Source organism: Harmonia axyridis, chromosome 1, assembly GCF_914767665.1.
Source record: "Harmonia axyridis chromosome 1, icHarAxyr1.1, whole genome shotgun sequence".
In the NCBI taxonomy this organism is placed as follows: Eukaryota; Metazoa; Arthropoda; class Insecta; order Coleoptera; family Coccinellidae; genus Harmonia; species Harmonia axyridis.
Window position 1 is genome coordinate 24737235 of NC_059501.1, and position 16607 is coordinate 24753841.

General features: G+C 32.1%; 1 protein-coding gene across 1 annotated transcript in view; it reads left to right on the forward strand.

Annotated features, from left to right (window-relative positions):
- Positions 1-5073: 5073 nt before the first annotated feature.
- The window catches only part of LOC123681569, a 35231-nt gene continuing 23697 nt past the window's right edge, over positions 5074-16607 (forward strand). The window contains exons 1-3 of the mRNA XM_045619803.1: positions 5074-5480; positions 9390-9783; positions 15204-15384. Coding sequence (XP_045475759.1) covers positions 5249-5480; positions 9390-9783; positions 15204-15384 — 807 coding nt within the window. The 5' untranslated portion in view covers positions 5074-5248. The remainder of the gene's footprint in view (positions 5481-9389; positions 9784-15203; positions 15385-16607) is intronic.

Here is a 16607-nt window from a genome sequence, read left to right on the forward strand (position 1 = left end):
AATGTTATCGAGTGGTTCAATATACGAAATATTTTTGACCTCAGATGATCTTATAAGCAAAATCAAGATATATCTCTTAAATAATGGAGTTAATTACTTTTAGTATCATACTATTCGTTCGTTTCATACATTCGGTCATGAAATATCAGTTGAGACATATCAGCAATTTAAAATTTGAGAAGAGTACTGACTTACTAACTTCCAAACGTTCACTCATTCATGCGCCTTTGGTTACCACAGCCCTCTACATGGAAGAGGTGTAGGTGTCATTGTATCGGTTAATCTTTCTTGATTCGATAATTCATCTCACATGAAGGAACTGGCTTTCAGGCTAGTCGGATATATTGCCACTGAAATTGAAATATAGGGTATTATTTTAAATACTGCTTAAATTTACTTACTTTCCATGAAGTATTAGGTTTTTTCCGACACACTTGAATTTTTATGGTTGTGTTGATGCTATTGACATAGAATTTTTAAATGAGTTATGATATTCCTAATTTGCTAAATTTCGTCTTGATCCGTGGTTTTTAAGTTAACAGGAATAAAAATTCAAATGGACTTTTTCGCTCTAGAACTATGATCTTAAGATTATTAATTAAATATAATCTAATATAATATTTGAACGGTTTATTACATAGCCATTATAGTTTTGACTTCGCCTGCGTGGAAGAGTATATATTGAAATGAGGATAATTTCTTCCTTTCAAGCGATTTCAATTTAAAACCCAAATGTTTCTTTGAGTAGTTTCATAAATTAGCGACTTTTGTTAGCCTGAGAGATAGTATAGTCAGAGAAAAAAACTATGTTTCATATAGCTCAACTTTTTTTTTTTCGATAATTCATAAAATCGATTTTTATAATACTCCAATTTCAATTGAACAAAGACTGACTTATCTGACGGATCTTAATCCATCTCTGATAAAAACAGTAAAATACGTTCGAGATTCGGAGATTAGCAGCTCGAGGAGGTAATTTTTCCGAAATTGGAAAACTGTCGGTATGCCGTTAAGTATATTATTTCCTTATATTAGCATATACCTACTGATAGATGAAAAATTAAAACAGACAGACTCTTTTCTTATCGTTCATGCTCATTTTTCATAAATAGGTATTAAATGTATGAAATTAAATGAGTTTACACTTAGACACATCGCAATGATCACGTGAAATTGAGGAAAACTTTATTTTATTGTTTTCGAGATATTTTGTTCAAGAAAACTTTGAATTTTGTTCCACTCAGAAGTTTTCTGTGCTGTAATACCATTTAAAACTTGCACGGATAAATTACATATTATAATGGTAGGTTTCATTCTGAAAATTAAGTACACCATCTATCTTCAAAAGTAGTGAACTGGTGATCAAAATGGGAAACTACAGAATTTTTGAATTTTAACAGAATTCTCCAACTGGCATACCCACATAAGGTTCCAAACTCTACCAAAAGACTCCGCTACCTGCTGTTCATCCTGGAAAACTGTCGAATTCTACTGCAAGGACTCTCCCTACCTGAAAAGGAATACTTCTGTTCCCAATATTTTAGCTGAGGTTCATGCTTCGAAGGGTCGCTACGAGAGGACGCTATATGTAGTATTCCATCATAAAATGCATTGAATATTATTTCACCAGAAATTTTGGATTTTGAATTTTGAATTGAAAACATTTTTTTAACGCTCCTCTAATTCATCAAAAAAACAACCATTAAAAATTAATATAAAATAGATTCGTTCCTTACTTGGCGGAAATTCATTATAAATAAAATAACACAAAATAATTTCAACTGGCCTGATGAAGCCACAGAGTGGTGAAATAATTGTTGCTAACAATTAAATAATCCGGTGGAAATTATTTTATTTATTCAATTAAAAATTAATTTAGAACTGGATTCGTTAAAAGAAAGGTGAGATATACCTATAGGCTGAATTATTAGCTCACCGACATACTTCGCCATATATAAAATATATATAAAAGGTAATATAATTATACAAAAACAAAAACATTATGGCTATGATAACATATGATCGATTTTAATTATTTAAGAAAATAAATTACTTCAAATGTTTTATTCATGTCTATTGATATAATTTACTAAAAACAAGAAAGTATGCTTACTCAAAAACCTGAATACACTTGTCAGTTAATTATCAGAAGGTATTCTAATTTTCTCGATGACTGTAAAATCCTTCGTCGGTGTTTGATTAAATTATCTCAAATGGATATTAATAACTCCCTTAATCCAATATATTCATGAGTTTTGGAAGATGGGCACAACTCCCACCAATAAGAGTGACCAAATTGCCACGCGGCGACGGAGCAATGAAAGTGACCAAATCAGCATATACTATTTCAATCGAGATTTCGATAGAGAATCTATTAGCAATAATGAATGGTCGCTCAAAGGCACCTGACACCAAGTCAGTGCTTTTATAGAATTTGTATACTTGTAGCATACCAAGGAGTTCCTATCGTTTTATAGGCTCCTCAGTCTGCTTACTCTTTTATACTGAATAGTGAAGAACTTGAATGGACATTTTTCCTTGTCAATTGTTCTTTCGGGTATTTTGACCCTCGTCGTTCATACAAATATAACCGAGAGAACAAGTAACAATAAACTATAGCCACAAAAGTCTCAACTAATTCGACTTTTTTTTTTACTTGAAATAGATTAAGCTAAGATGCGAAAGGGGTTCCCAAATTAAAACGAGAAAGTTGGAATGCATCTCAAATTCATGATGATCATTTTACTGATAATTGATCAATAGCCCTCAAATGCATCGCAACAATTGTTCATGTCTATTTTTGTTAATAAGTGGTAGAATCTTGACTATATTGGACTGGTAGAGATGATTTGAATTCTGTCGACGTTTCGGACATCAATTGTTTCAAGTTTAAATGAAAAAAACGATGCGGTTGTCCTCAATCATGACTGAAAATACCAATTTGGAGTCCATTATAGCCACGATTCTACCACTTATTCTATATCTGACAATATTATTATCCACATAATCTTGAGATTATAAGCCAAACCAATAATTAGGAGTTGAGGATTAGGAATCAAATAAAAATCCAGGATTAACCTATATTATATAAGATTCGAAATTTCAGTGATCATACATCAATTAGATGGATGATAGTAGATATATCTGGAAAGGTCTCAGATATGTAAATAGAATATGAAAATAAAAAGACAAACTTTTTTCCATTACAGATAAATGAAAAATTTTATCAAAATACGATACTTATGACTTTCGACGGTGTTCGATTTTCAAGAAGATTCGTTCCTTTGTGTATTAGCAATAATAGTTGTATGACTTATCTTGTGAAAAAAATAATAATGTATATTCGGCGGCAAAATGAACAACGTTAAAAGATCCACAATTCAGAGAATTATGAGCTAAAGATTGAACGTTGCTTTTTTTGCGGTGCAAATTTAGAATGAATTAAAACATATACAAATATTGGTGATGGTCACAATGATAGCTTCATTTGAAAGATGAATTCATGCCATTAGTGTTTAATTCCTAATATTGATATGACAACAGATCGACCGAAGTGAGATTTTACATGTAGATTTTTAATAGCAATTTTAAGCTTGATGCAAAATTTCATTTCGATCGCGTCACTGAACCATCAGAAATATAAGAAAAATTTATTAGTATTTCCGTAACAATTATTCCGTTTCATTATTTATCTTTAATTGAAATTACCTGTGGGTATTAAGTAGAGTTGAGTAAACTCATCTCTTTGAAATTGAATGCTTGAAAAGTATACGACCAGCTCCAATAAAAAACATGAAATGCGAAGCATTTTGAAAATTATTCATTTCAGGCACAATATATCTAGACAAAAATTAGGACTACATACTAGTCTATTCGACAGTCAAAAAACTCAGAACATTCCATTTGAAAAAATTAACTTATTGACATTTTTTAAGATGATTTTTTTATTACAATGTCTTTCAAACCACCTGTAGAGTGATCCGTAAATTTGCATAAGACTTGAAAACTTTTCGAAAATTCAATAAAAATAAATCGTAAAATTATCGCGAATGGTTTATAAGAAATGGCCTTTAGTTTGAAGCATTATGACTATGAAATTTTCCGAAAAAAGTGGCCTACGTAGAAAACTAGGTACCACAGACAAAAGATGACAAGTGGGGTATTTCGAGAACATAATTTCATGAAGATTATGAGTATAATATTGAGATTGGACATTATCATTAAAAAAAAAGGGTGGTATCATGTTCCACCGCTTTCGGACCGTTATATGATAATCATAATCAAAATAATTGGAAGCTTATGGGCTGAGAGCTGTCGATTCAGTCAAAATTTGAATCATTTTCCAAGCCCAAAATTTACAAGACTTATCGACCGATTCACTTTGTATAAAATAACAATAAACAATGAAATAACTAATTCAAGTATCGTAAGAAATTACATTGTCAGAATTATAATGAATATATGAATGAAATGATAGAAGAAGATCTAATATTTCAGTGATAGAACCGACAAAGCTACATGTCTGCGTGTAGAACTATAACAACACATTCAAGCTTGGTGCATAACATAATTCCCTGTAGATTACTAACAGAACTATAGAAAATTCAAGCAGAATATCGAAATGAATTACCCAATAAATGAAATTAAACAGAGTAATAATTTCTATAAATATTTTGATCTTCAAAAGAATTGTTTCGCCAAATCTGATGCTTTTTCAGATTGCAATAGTTATAAAGATTTAATCATTTGTGGAAAGTAATTTGTTTTATATTTTTCATCAAGAAAGTGCCGAATACATGCAATAATTACCAAATATTTTTAACAACATATATGATTAGGTTGCAATTAGTTTGTTGTCTTCAAGGTAGCAATAGACGCATGATTGAACGAGTGCTCTAAAGATCTTAACGCCATGTCAGTAGTCTTCTATTTAATTATTGGGTTCAGTTGTTCATTGCAGTTAAAATAAACTTGATCACCCATCTCGTAGAAGGTCAGAATTTTCAAGGTCCGGTCCTGTTGCCCCGAATTAAAAATATGTTCATTGATAAAAACCCAAGAATGAAAAAATAATCATATGCATCAGAGATAAATTCATTTCAATCCGATTGTGTTTACACATATAGATAAACTGCAACAATGCGTTGTTCAAAATGTCGTTAATTTGAAAATTGCTTTAATCGTTCTTGAATATAGGGTCAACGCTCAAGTTCAGTGAATTCGTTTTATACGTCATAATTTTCCGACGATGAAGATTTTATTTTTTGGACTCACGGCCCTCAGCGTGGTTTCTGGCGCTAATATATTGGGGATATGGTTCCATGCCGGAAGAAGCCACCATATATTGGGAGAAAAGCTACTGTTAGAATTAGCCAGTAGAGGACATAACGTTACTATGGCAAGTCCATTTCCTCTGCAAGAACAATGCTTTGAAAATTACACGGATATTCATCTTACCGGCATTCAAGAAGATCAAGATGGTGTGTATGAGAAATAACTTTTAATGTTGTTGTTTTACTCATAATAGAAATGCAGCAATGATATAAAGATATCTCAAATTAGGCTATTTTGAATAGAATACAGGAAAAAAGATACTTTGTTTTAGTTGAGTCCACCGTTGTTTAACAGGGTATTTGTATTAGATTCGAATTTGTTTGAACAAATTTAAATAATAATAATAACTGTATTAACCCAACAGAAAAGTTCCCAGTAATAAGGTAACAAATTACATTAGCTGAAAGAAAATAGATGTGAATTCCCTAAGAAACAAAACGAAATGGCAAGAACCACAAAACAAAGATATATGATATGCAACTTCAATAAACTAATATTAAATTTCAATAATATGGTCCATTCAATTTGTTACAAGTTTTATATTCATTATATTATTCTGTTTGTTAATTCCTACAGATGATATTGGATTGATTCATTCTTTACTTGATGGAAATTCATTTTAATCGAAATTAAGTAATGACATTATATTTCATTCAAGAAGAACAAGATGGTGTGTATAAGAAATAACTTTGAATGTTGTTGAATGTTCACTCATAATAGAAATGTAGAAAAGTGATATAAAGATATCTCAAGATTTCCCAATCTCACTCCAAATTATTGTATTTTCAAGAGAAAGCAGAAAAAAAATTCATTTTTTTAGTTGAGGCCTGTGTTGTTTAACAAGATATTATATATTAAATCGTTTCTGACTGAAATACTAGTTGTTACAAGTTTTATATTCATTGCTGTTATTCCTGCTGTTAATTCCTACAGATGATATTGAATTGACTCAGTCTCTACCTAATGAAAATTCATTTCAATCGAAATTATTCTATTTATACTTTTTAATGAGTATTTAAATAAAAAATCGTTTCGCTACACGGTAGATTTTACATTTTAAATGAATGAATTTTTGAAATAAAACTATCCCTGAATGCAGGGTGATTCATTGGTAAATGAGCGAAAGCTGAAGGTGGATAGAGGACACTAAGGCGAGACCTAACCTAACCTACCTAACCTATATTCGGAGGGTCTATCTCTTTCAATAATTAAGATCCTACAGAGTGATTTATTGATTTTGTCAATTTCTTCAATAACACATAAATTTCGAATCACCCTTTATATTTTCATGATATTTAGTGCGGTTATTCTATGCAACAATTACTAACAACTGAATTAATTTTTCAGTTCCGGCCTAGACAGAATTGATAAATGAGATTCAATCCAAAAAAAGACCCTGTATATCAAAATTTATTGATTTGAATGGGATGTTCAAATAAAGGGAAAAAAACTGAAGGGAGAAAGGTATTTCTCGAACTTTCGTCTGCGATTTTAATACTCAATAAATCTTGTAGTAATAGGAAAACTTCAGAAGTTAGGCTCAACTAGTTATTAGGTTGATATTGCCAAATCAAAGAATTTTATATAGATGTTCATTTAGCGATGAAGCACAAATCACCAGAGATAGTATTAATAATTTTGAAAAATCACACTTCTGCGCCAAACCAAAACACGCCCATCCCCAATACGGGTGTTGATTTGATGTTTGGTGTGGTGTTTATTATAATTGATTGGTTGGTCCGTAAATGTTACGACCTTTTTTAACTGGTGAAGTTTATTTTGATTTTCTTCAGAATATTTACCTGTTTTGCTTGATGCAGCTGTTGCTGTCGGAGGCATGTATTTTCAACACTATGAGGCTGCATTTCATTTTGAGGCCACTGTGACCAATTTCTTGAACCAAAAATTTCTGAATCGTTTGATAGGTAGAATTGGACCTCAAAACTGGCCTGCAAGAAGCACCTACTTCAGGAGTTCACTTCACACGAATAACCGATAGAACTTAATCAGGAAATAAAGGACGTTTGCAACAAATTGAGAAATAATCAATAAATGATAGGAAAATCAATATCTTGTCTATTTAAATGAGCATAGAAATGCATTCGAGCAATTATTGTGAAACTTTTTTTCTCTGTACAAAGGCTTTTTTCTAGCATTAAGGTTTTTCATTAAGATGTTATATATTTCAGAACGCATTGTATTGTTTATTTTCAATTTTTCTAAAACAAAGACCTCTACAAACCACTGCATATTTTTGTGGCCCAAAACTCAATAAGATTAGTAAGATTAATGAATACCGAATGAAATTATAATTTTTTTTATTTTGATGTCTGTGTTGTTTGAATATTCAGGTTTGACTAGATTTACTGAGTATCAAAATCGCATGCGAAAGTTCGAGAAATTTCTTGCTCCGTTTATGTTTCTCTCTTTCATTCGAATATCTTATAAAATTCAAGAAATTGTTTTTTTTGGGGTTGAATCTTATTTACCAAATTTTGCTAGGCCGGACCAAAAAAAAATCAGTTGCTATGTCTTTATTAAGTAGTTGTTGCAGAGACTAAACGCATCAAATACATATCATGAGAATATATAGGATGGTTTGAAAATTATGGGTAATCGAAGAAATTTACAGAATCAATAAAGTACTGTGAATCTTGATTATAAAGAGAGATAGACCTTCCCATATAAGTTATTCTGACTCGCCTCACTGCCCTCTATCTAGCCTTAGCTAATGCCCATTATCGTAAGTAATTGCAAAAGTGCATCAAAATTACCGATAATTTTGCATGACAGCGTGTTGTCATAAAAACTGCATGAGTTCATTTTCATTTTTGGAGAAAGAGCCCGACACCGAAGGTGGAGGGCTCTTTCTCCAAAAATGAAAATGACCGAATGCAGTTTTTCAAAGAAAACACGCTGGAATGCGAAATTATCCGGTAATTTTGATGCACGAGTGTAATTCGGAGGAATATTTCCCGAATAAACTGTTACATTACCTGTCAAACTGATTTAGAATGGAATTGCCATAGATTCGAACTGTGTAAGATGCATAGAAACTAAGCATCTATGAACAGGACAATTATCGCAGTGCAGTTTCGCTTCCTACAATGCAATTATCGCTGTAATTTTCGATAATTGTTGTCCATAAACATAGAATTTTTGACAGGAGGGAAATATTCGATATAAATATCGATCTAAAAATTTTTCAGCGCTGCAGCTTTATATCAAAAAGTACTCTGATTTTTCCCTGTATATTAATACTTTTTTCGGTTTGCCGTAGCCTCTTGGTTATTTATGTGTTCCTATCTCTAGTGGTTTTCGAGTAATTGATTGATTACTTCTTTTTTGTGCAAAACATAGCTTCAATTGAACATTCGTCATTTCGGTACTTTGAATCCTAGAAAGCTGAAATTTCCGGTATGGATTACGAATATCCTGTGAATCATTTGAGTGTGATGAAGTACGTCCCTTATCGTACAGGATTGTTCGAAATCACAAGCTTCAACGAGACATATTAAGAGGATAAAAGTGCATATCATGAGATGTATTGAACGAAAATGAAATTTTACTTAAATTGTAAGTGGGTCTAATTGGCGTATGAATGAACAAGCTACCATGACCTGTCTAAGACTTCGTCAAAAACGTAGAAAATTCAAACAGAATATAAAAAATATCATCAAATATTTCCGTGAAAACAGATACCACTCAGTTAAGATTTTACAAGTACGTAGGTTATAGGTACATATAAAATAGTAATTTCATGCTTTGTGAAAAAAAACTTTCCTCTCACCAGAATCGTAAGGAAATCAAGCAAAAAATACAAAAAAATTGGAATCGCCGAAGGGAAGTCGACAGCTTTTGGGTGTTCATTCAATCATGCACTAATTTCCGAGACCACAGAACTGTATCTGAGTATAAGTAGCGCAATTGGCGATCAATATCGAGCGTTCAAAAGCTCTTGTATTGGTGCTTTCCTCTATTTTAAGTACAGAATCAGAAAAAAACTACATTTTCGGTATATGATAATGACAATCTAATTTCGATATCTTTTTCAGCGAGAGAAAAAATGTTTTTGCATATGAATGAGGATAGTTTCTTCTCAACAGTCAGCGCTACCTTGGAATTAGTTAGAGCTCAAACAGAAATGACTCTAGGCCATTGTCAAATGATAAGACTCTATAATTCAAGAGTTAAGTTCGATGTGATAATCATTGATTGGTTTATGAATCCTGCCATTCTATACTTTGGGAAGTTATTCAAGGCACCTGTGATAGCTCTTGCATCTCATGGAACAACAGCTATGGCCAACACTATAGTAGGGAATCCTTCACCCGCGTCTTATCTACCTCTTACAATGCTACCATATACAACAAACATGGCGTTCCATGAGAGAGTGATCAACGCTGCGCTCTCCATTTATAGCGATTGGATCGGAAGTAGAAACCTTGCGTAAGAACATTTTAGAAACAATTATTCCTTCTAACTAAAAAATAATACATTTCATTCTAACAAAATTATAATATACAAGAAACAGGGTGATTCCGGAGTAGACCTTCAGATTTTAGGAGAAGTTTGTAAGAGTCAAGACAGTTTCGAAATAATAGTTGAGATGAGACGCTACAGGTTGATTTGTCCGATTCGATCGATTTTACTTTAATCAATAATTTTGGTATGGCTCTTACGATTTCAATGAAATTTTCAGTATAGGACGATATGAATGAGTATCTACATTTAATAAATCCAACACTTTTTCAAAATACAAGGTTGCTATTGCTATAATTTTAGATTAATTGTACAGATTGAGAAGAACCTCCGATTCCAAAACTTCTATAAACATCTGGGACCTTATTGAATCATTTTTCAGGTGTTTTTAATTTATTGTCACATAAAACAACATTTTTTTGAATAAACAAAAATGAAATTAAGCTTCAAAAAAGTGAAAACTGAGTGAACTGAGTATTAAAGCTTGTTCGTCTAAGGAAACAAAGTTTTTCCGAAGTTCTAAAATAGTTTTAAGGAATTCGAAAGTCATATTTAAATGCTCATATTCTAAATAATAGTTATTTATTGTACAAAACGATGAATTTATACTCTATCTTTGAGAGTGTCTTTTAGAATTAATCAATTAATTAATTACGCTTGAGAGGATAATGCGATTTTATCGTCGTGTGCAATACAGCATTGTAAAAATTGTAATTTTGGCACAAAAATCGCAACTTCCTTGCTCCGTTACTAGAGATATAAATTACCATGTCAAGAAATTCAAAACTAATTTTCAATTCTGGTTTTTGCGAAGTGTTCAGTATTTTTGTGTTTTGCGCATGAAGCGAATACTGAATGTACAGAAAAGATTTAGCACAAGAAGAAGAAACCCTATCAACAGATGTAGTAGATGCAGCGTCGGAATGAGAAAGTTTATTGTTGTCCCAAAACTCTACGATGATCTATGACAAGGAATAAAAGAGTGAAAACGTTTTATCTACCGTTTCTGTTAAAGTGGTACTTTAGCTACCCTTGTGGCTTAAGTTATACTTTATCTACCCGAAAGAGTTGTTTTGACAACATTTTAACATAAGCTACAGGAAAAAAAATCATTCAATGCAATAAATAAATAATAATAATAATAATAATAATAATAATAGTTTATTGTGACATAAACATAAATCGCAGAGGCTGAAGCCTGTACGCGATATACAATTAACATATGAACAATATTACAATAGCCACATTTGAAATAAATCTAATTCTGAATAAAAACTGAATAAATAATGGAATTGATCAAAATGAGGATAACTTGAAGTGTCGAGAACTCAGTGATGACTCTTTAGTGTTGTAACCTTGGTGACATGCAGTTGAGGATTACCGGTGCATCATCTAGAGGCCGATCTAAGGTAGGCAGGAATCCTTGGATATGAGGTTTCATCCATGATTCAACCATTGATTATGGATTGAATATATTTTCTTCCTTTTTCAAAAATCCATTTCTTTATCATAATTTGTTGCTTCTTATTGTGTCTTATGTCTTTCAGGTTCTTCGGGATCATACTATAAATGCGTGGAGCCAGGTATGTGAAGCATCTTTGTCCAATTCGCTTTTCTGCTCTAGGAATCACGTGAATTATCTTACTTCTTGTTTCATAACTGCAATCGGTTTGTCTTAATGTGAGTTGTATTCTTCTAGAACAGATGGCCGTTAATATCTGGGATACAAATAACTGTTGAGGATTCATTGCCCGCGATAAGAAGTATAATTCGTCTGAAGGAAACAAATGGGGCTTTCCGTAGATTACACGGAGCAACCATTTCTGGACCACTTCTACTCTTTTTATATGACATTCGTACGCTCCACCCCAGGCAATAATTCCATACTTTATCAGCGATTGGCATAGAGCATTATATATCTGCATTAGCCTTTCTATTTCCAAATACTTTTTAAGGTATCTAAACTTTGATAGAAGGCATCTAAGTTTTCTTACCAAATTGTCTATATGTAAGTTCCATTTTAGATGTCTATCGATGGTAATGCCGAGATACTTGATGGAGTCAGTTTCGGGTATAATTGTGCAATCGTTGACTTTCAGAGGACCCAAGTTCGGAAGACCTGACTCATAGGAAGTAAACGGTAAGTACTTTGTTTTTTTTACGTTCATTGTTAATTCATTCATCTCAAACCACTGTTTTATTTTGAAAAGGTCTTTTTCAGACTCAGATTTCAGTTCTTGCCAAGAATTTCCCTCGTACAATATGGCAGTGTCATCCGCAAAACTGATAACCTCACCTTTCTTCTCCATTTGTAATAAACCATTCATATAAACTAAGAACAATATTGGTCCCATCACTGTTCCTTGGGGTACTCCACATTCGATGTTCCTCACCTTACTAGAATAATCCTTTATTTTTACAAATTGGACTCTATCAGTTAAATAGCTTTTCAATAATTCATATGATTTACCCCGGAAGCCGTTTCGGTAGAGTTTATCTAAAAGTTTTTTGTGTGAAACAGTATCGAAGGCTTTTTCAAGGTCTACAAAGACACACAGACCAGTTTTTCTACCATCTAACCAACCGTATATCCTCGCTATCATTCTCCTAATCGCATCTTCAGTCGATTTACCTTCTCTGAAACCGTACTGGTGTTCAGATATAATTTTATTTTTTTCTAGGAACTTGACAATTCTGATCTTCAATAATTTCTCTACAATTTTGGCTACATTCGATATAAGACATATCGGTCTATAATTTGTCATCTTGTCCTTTTCTCCTGATTTAAAAATTGGTTTGATAACCCCCACTTTGAAAATTCTAGGAAACTTAGCTGACTCGAAACACATATTCGTCATTAATACAAGGGGTTCAACTATTTCTTCTTGAATATTTTTCAGCAGTTCTGATCTAATTCCATCAACGCCAGGAGATCCTCCGTTTTTTTGTTTTTGTATCACTTCTTTCACTTCATTTGAACTTGTTGGGAATAGAAAAAATGTTTCATTATAAAAAATTTCACCCTCTTTCTTTTCTAAACTATAAGGTATTTTATCTGCTAGCTTCTTACCTACTTCGTTGTAATATCTTCCGAATTCCTCTACAATTTGTTCCGTGTTTGTTACTTCCTGTCCTTCATTATTAATGATAGATTTTATTTCTGTTTCAGGTTTGGATCTACCGCAGAGGTTATCCACGTAAGACCAAAGTGATTTTGTTGCTGAAGTATATTTCGTGACAAAGGTGTTCATGTAATCTCTTTTAGCATTCCTGATCAACTTGTGTAAAATATTTCTGTATCTTGTATATTGTTGTTTCAACTCAGTATTGTATGGATATTTCATCATTTCCTTGTATAAATAGTTTTTTCTGTTTATGGCTTTTAGTAATCCCTGAGTGATCCAGTTGCTTCTCCCAGATTTCCTATGGCTCAACTCAATTTTTGTTGTATGTTTCTGTGTGTAATGTTTTAATAAATCAATAAACAATTCTGCGAATGAGTCTACATCTTTATTTTTTATCAATTCGTGCCAATCAATTTCCTTTAAATCATTTTTTAATTTCTGATAATCAATATAAGTTTTATATTTAATAATTTTTTCGCGAGGTTTTTCTTTCAGGTTGAGGCATAAACTAATTGCATAATGATCAGTGATGTCCGTACGAATAATAAACGATCTATTCTGATTTACAACAGATTGGCGATATCTCAGAAATATATGGTCAAGGCAACTACCACTAGAAGGCCTAGTTACATTATTTATATAGGATTTATATCCAAAAAAACTAAAGACATTCATGTATTCATCAACTATTTCATTATTCGTTAAAAGATCAATGTTAATATCTCCTACAATTAAATGATAATCCCACGTACTATTATTACTTGTTGTTGTTCCAATGTATTCAGCTAAGTCTCTATTGAACTTTTTTGGACATCCTTTTGGAGAACGATAGATTCCTGTTATTTTAAGTTTTTTCATTTCGAATACAAGGTCTAGTTCCACCGCTTTAATTTCTCCTATACTTATTATCTTTCCGTTAAACATCAAATCGTTCCTGATATATATCACAACCCCGTCATTTTTGTTGAAAGTTCCATAATTATACATGTATGTGTATCCTTCGATTTTATAAAGATCCACGTTATCTATCATAAATGTTTCCGTTAAAACAATCACATGAAAATCATCTGTATATGTTCTCAACATTAATTTGAACTCGTCAAAATTCCTGTCGATACTTCTGATATTATTGTGAATGATTTTAAATTTTGATTCTATGTTATAATGTTTGAGATCCCCAACATAATCTATATATTCTGCTTTATGTGTTTCCCCCTCAAAATCCCTCAAGAATTGATCCATGTATATACAATTAAAACTTAAAATAGATGAATAAAGAGTAGTTTACCTTAGCTCTTCTAACCTCCCTTCTTTCCTTTCTTTCCACTGTTATCAGCTTTTTGTTCTTTCTTGACAACTCCACTACCTGATGACTGCTTTGGTTCTGTTGTTACCAGTTTTTGCTCTCTCCTGGCACTACCACTCCCCGAAACAAATTGAAAACAAATATAAAAAAAATTGAAAACAAATATATAATAAACATACGAAACATATGAAAGGCGAAACTAAGGATCAACAGAAAACTTTCATTGACTTTTCGAAACGGTTTCCATGTTTTTGAAATTATTTCCGCCCTTTTTATTAATTTACAATCCGCCTTCTGAAAGAAAAGGAATAAATGAAAATCATATGTGCATTATCAGCATGAGTAAATAATTGTGCCATGTTAGAATACACTTGTAACAAATTATTCATTCAATATTCAGGTTCTGTTGTCTACTATGATGTTAACCAAAGATCTTTATTCTCTACTGGTCTACATTCACGTAAATGTATATGCATATTACCTAAGTATTTTTCTGAATTGGAGGATTTTATTCAGAATATGTATGTCCAATTAAATATAAATTCGAATTTGAAAAAACTATTAAGAAACTAAAAAACAGCTCTCCATCGTTGGAAAATAAATCTTTACTAACTAGGTAGAATCTGAAATAGAAAGAGAATTTCTGGAAATGATATATACAGGGTGTTTTTTCAACATCCATAATTAATCTGGAATTATCACATTATAAAACCTGTATTTCGAAGACAGTTTTAGAATTATTGAATGTACTCATCAAAATTGAATGATCCATACCGAAGTTATTGAAGTAGAATCAGTCGAAACTGAAGAATCAAAATTAAATTTGAAAGTGTTGTGTCCTGAAATTTCTTTGATTCTTCAGCATCAGGATCCTTTTTCTCTCATTTACGGATTTATAATTATAATTATTTCGTTTTCAACGAAGACGATACTCCCAATATTCATTTTCTTTTCAGTAAAAATCAGGCTATGATCGAGAAGATATACAGACGTTCTATGTCGTACGAAGAGATGATTAATACTGTGGCATTAGTCTTCAGTAATGGTCACTACTCCTTCGAACATCCAAGGCCATTCGTACCCAATTTGATACCAATTGGAGGTTTTCATGTAACCAAACCCAAAAAACTTCCAAAGGTAAATATATGGTTGACTCTGAAGAAAATCATGGAATTTGATCATTTCCATGCAGAAAGTGTAGGGGTGACTTGGGAGGGTTGATACAAGGGGAGGTTTGATACAAGTTCAAATTTTCCGCGTGCAGTGCTTCAATGAGTGTGGAAGTACTGTCAGTTGAAGCTAGCAACGATCGCGTCATGAACAATAGTTTTTAAGCTAAAATCGTGTTTTTTACATATTCGATGTAAGAATTTGCTTAACAAACTTAGGGCTTTATCTCTTCATCAACAAAAACTAACGAAATTCATCACTTTATTCTTAATGCGCATTTCATTTAGAACATAGACGCCAGTAGAACAGATCTTCAATCGAATATCATAATATGTTCCAGTCCTATTTTTTTTTTTGTCTTCTAGAGAGGTTTGATACAGTAAATCTCACCTCAAAAGAAAATTAAATAATGCAAAAACAACAAAAAGTGTGTTTGATGATTTGCTTCCTTAGCACGAGAATGATAAAGATCCAGATTCTGATGAACGTCAAAAATAATGAATTGCAGTAGATGCAAGCTGGATCGTCATCTTCATCAGAAAATGGAGTGCCATTCAGCAATCAGCTTGTGCAAGTGTCAGTAGTAAATTAAAAATGTTTACTTGCGAATTATGTAGGAATAAGGAAGTGTTATGATAATAAAATATTGATCTCTTTTTATTGCTTGTACCTTTTTTCTTATTGTATCAAACCTCCTTTTTAGTGTATCAAGTCTCCCATGTAGAGGGAGGTATGAGACACTTTGCACCGACAATTTCAATAACTCATAATCAAGATTAAAATTTTCATTTTCAGTTATTAAATATTGCTGAACGTTAATGGATAAATGGATTGGTAAATGTTCAACACAAATTTTTTATTAACAATTTTGTAGAAAATGTATCAACCCTCCCTAGTCTCCCTTACTCCTTGAAAACTATTAGATTTCTGTGTACGGATACTGAATTTTCTAGCCTTAAATACATTGAATATGGTCTGCTACAATTTGAATGCCTTATGGTAATTTGTGGATCGATCAACTAGGAATATTATAGGTATCATAAACTTGGCTGTCTGTTTCAATCCATAGTGGCTACACACTACGAGGTCTGGCTATCGAATAACGAGACTGGTTACGAAAAAGGGTTTTATTATAATAATTATTCTACATTCGAATGCTCCTCTTCAATATACTTCCCTTTCCTCGACAC